The sequence below is a fragment of the Ruditapes philippinarum genome, unplaced genomic scaffold (assembly GCF_026571515.1).
Source record: "Ruditapes philippinarum isolate M1 unplaced genomic scaffold, ASM2657151v2 ctg97_1_1_1_1, whole genome shotgun sequence".
Lineage (NCBI taxonomy): Eukaryota > Metazoa > Mollusca > Bivalvia > Venerida > Veneridae > Ruditapes > Ruditapes philippinarum.
The window spans coordinates 1-3,909 of record NW_026859231.1 but is presented as its reverse complement, the minus strand read 5'-3'; the positions used below and the strand labels follow the sequence as shown (position 1 = coordinate 3,909).

The 3,909-nt window shown below is 30.2% G+C and overlaps 1 protein-coding gene across 1 annotated transcript; it reads left to right on the top strand.

The window, feature by feature from the left end:
* Positions 1-3,253: 3,253 nt before the first annotated feature.
* LOC132755724 (invertebrate-type lysozyme) lies at positions 3,254-3,865 on the top strand (the record flags this gene model as incomplete). Its single annotated transcript, XM_060746643.1, is given in 1 exon segment — positions 3,254-3,865. A coding segment is annotated over 1 exon segment (136 nt), but the record flags the coding sequence as incomplete, so codon positions are not given.
* Positions 3,866-3,909: the final 44 nt, after the last annotated feature.

Here is a 3,909-nt window from a genome sequence, read left to right as displayed (position 1 = left end):
TTGAATTTTATATAGGACTGTCGGCGAAAAGAAAAAGATTATGATTATTGTTCAAAGACAGTTTGACATTCTCTATCTACGATGCATATGAAACATTCGATCTGTTATAAATAACATATCATAACATATAAGTAACTATTATATCATCTTGATAAATGGAATAACGGCTATAGTTTGTAATTTATTATTACAAGATATGATATTACAAATCAGTGATTTATTTATAACCTTGTTTGTCTATGATCCTTGATATTTATATATTTGTGTGTCGTGTAAGAATAATTCACGACAATTAAAAATGCAAATAAAAGAAAAATTGCATGTATATAGAATTAGTTTTCATTTTAGTAAACGCATATTTGAGGTATTTAAATGTGGCAACTTTTTATTTAAAATGGTTCCTTAATTAGGTACCAGTTATTTGTCCAAAAGTGTTCATACTATCAGAGTTTAATTTTAGTAACCCAGTATTTGCTGGAATAGACTTTATTATCTTGACCACTCTTTGTGTCTAAAACTGATGTATGTATGTACGTACGTACGTCAGTGCGTGCATACGTGTTTTGGGCTAAATAAGGCTTCATCCGCCCTTTCAAGCACTGAGAGTACGGACCCCAAACATGTCACCATTCATGTCCTTAAAGGTTATAATCTGCCAAAAGGTGATCATTAATTCACTGTATGATACTTAAAATGTATGTAAGTCGATTATTGTTCAATCAGCCTAATAATACAACCTGGTTTCGGACAGAAAATAGAATGAAGATAGTCCTTTAGTCTATATAAAAATATTGCCTCTAATATAAGGTGTTTATTATTTCGATTATAGATTTTAATAATTACAACACTGACGTAATAATATTATTTCTGAATGAAAATGTAGGTTTTAGATATTAAAGTGAATTGGTCTATAATGGAAGATCTGTATTGCAAAAAATAATTATGATGATATTAAGTATGATACGTGAAAATAAATCACGAAAGAATTCTATATGGACGTTGTTGGCAAGAGTTAGACATATCAATATAGAGCAGATAATATAGTGTTCTAGAACAAAATATTATTATTATTCATATAAATGTTCATACTAAAATATAAAATTACTTTAAAGCTCTATCAACATTTTGTCTTACATATATATTTCATTAGAATATCCAAATGATACATTTCTATTGTCTTTATCAATATTAAAATACTGAAAAAGTACCAAATCTGTCGTTTAACTCAAATATAAATTCTTGATATGCTCTGTAGATTTATTTCCCTTGTATATTGACACAAGCTTATATTAAGCATAATGTGCAGTTTAATATAAATAAGACATAGGCTTCCATATTCATCAATACAATCAAAACAATACCAGGTACCAGGTGAAAAACATTAAAATTAAAATTTTCTTGAATTATGGACGCAAAACCGATGCGAGGCCAAATTTTATTTTAATGGACATTTATTTAATTTTTTTGACTGGAAGGGAAGGAACAAATATTCAAAAAAACAATGTAATATCTTTGACTTATCTCCCTTTGATAATCAAAATGGCAGTTTACTCGATTGGTTTGAACATATTCATTCAAGCTCGATTGTGAACAAGTTTTTGCAACTTATGTTAATCACTTTCGAGTCCGCTTCCTGGAACCAACCAGTACTGGTGTCATATGAAGAAACAACATGATCGTGACCCGACTAGTTCTCGAACCAATGATCGCTGCGTTGAGAGAGAGAGAGAGAGACACCTTAACCACTTGGTCACCGCTCCCCTTAATGGACATGTATCAATTGCCACCAACTGGACTAATGTGACGCGCTAGTATTCAATATTGTGCATTATATCTACAAATCAACATTTTCTTCAAAATTTCATTATGTTTCAGAAATATTTTAAAATCCTTTCAATTTAAATTATGATATATAAGAAAGATGATTCTATATTAACATCATTATTAAATTACGATGAATATAAATTACGACGTCATTATATGTATAGAGTCCCCCGCCAGGCTTCATCCATGTTAAAAAAGATAGAAACATCAAAATTGGCATAAGTACAGTACGGCATAAAATATTTAGTGTTCAACCAATGTAACCGCTCTAATAACACAAAATCTTCTTAATCGTATAGACAGGCACATATTGTCACTTTTCCATTAAGCTGAACACTACGTTTATACTAATGTTTATTAACTGAAATTTTAACATTATAAAGTTGTGTATCAAGAAATATTTTGTTTTCCCCTACTGCAGTAGAGTATACGGAACTTACTTGCAAATTAACATGTTGGTAAAAATGCACTGGAATTGGAATAGTATATTTATTTATCTATTTTTATTATTGTTTTTATTTTTTCTATTTTTTGACAGCCCTGGCACATCAACGAGAATCTCATCATGGTTCAGCGCGTGACGATTTCGGTTATGTACGCACATACTACAAAATTATTCAACATAATTTCTTTACGCATCAGTTCTCAAAGAAATGTAAAATAATGGTGAAACATGTCTATATATTACACAGATTGGGGCGATAGTTTTACTTTCATTTACTTTATCTCCAGTCGAGGGTCGAACCCACGTGATGAGAGGCTGACACCTTAAAGCAGCTTGCCTCCAGATTCAAGCTAACTTTCATAAATAAAAAATTAAGATTTACTTAAAAGTTGAATATTGTGATGTGTACAAAGAAAGTAATTTACTCATTGCATATGACACTTAAAATCTATGAAAATTACCAAAAACCAAGGTCAGAATATGCAAATACATCCCTTACTGCGTTAGTCACGCGATCGAAATATGGTGATAAAACATGTACTGCAAAATCCTGTATGTTGTAATTAAGGATGTAACCACACTTAAGTGAAATTTTATATATGTATATAATTATACTTTTAAAACAATTTTCAAATATCGAAGAATATGTAAAATATGTACTGCAAATATTTGTGCACATGATATTATGTAATCATTAAAATATATGCATTCATTCCTTATTGAATATTTTTGACCCTGACTTTATAGAAAATAAATTTCTAATAACCTCCCTTTATTAACATGAAAATGTAAATTCGGGAATATCTCTACAAATAATGCTTTTTGCAACTTACAATATTGATAAATCTTTATTTGAACACTATACTTATGATATAAAACCATAAAAAATGAGTTACAGGATCTTGAATTGCACATAACATGCATATCATTTCATGATTGGTATTTTTGTTTCTTTAACTCTTTGTACATTTTTCTCAAGGTTGATATTCTCTGAACATTTTGGATCATCTGGAGGCATGCAGCTTTAATCACTAAGTTACCGCCCAGATTTGAATGGGAAAAGGACGATGTTAATAAATGTTTTACACTTTAATTTGATATGAAAAGTGAATACGGAAGTAAGGAAGTTAATTCTCTGATAAAACAAATAAGACTATTTTTATAAATTACTCACACACACTTTTTATTGAAGCGTTCATTTCGCAAAACAATATTAAAATATAAATATTCTAGAATGAGAGGAAGTTAAATATTTAAGTGGAAAGGTTGGATTTTTCAATATCGATAAGCATTTTTTTCATGCTCGAATAGTCACGTGATTAGTTATTTAGTATTGGTTAAGTATTTTAAAGATTAGCATCCGTTGTGTAAAGTTATAGTTAAATTACAGGCAGACTTCAAACATTACGGTTGTATCACTCATGAAATACTGAAGTACGTCGGGATTAAAATAAAACAGAATGACGAGGGCGGTAATTGTGTGTTTTATTTTGCTGACCACAATTTGTGCTGCAAGGGAAACACTACGGGATGAAATAGTGCAGGAATTCTTTCGCAGCACTTTCGTTGAATCCTCCGGCCAGAACAAATCAGTCGTAGAGAAATGTAAGTAACAAGTGTTAATACTGTATCACACCGTA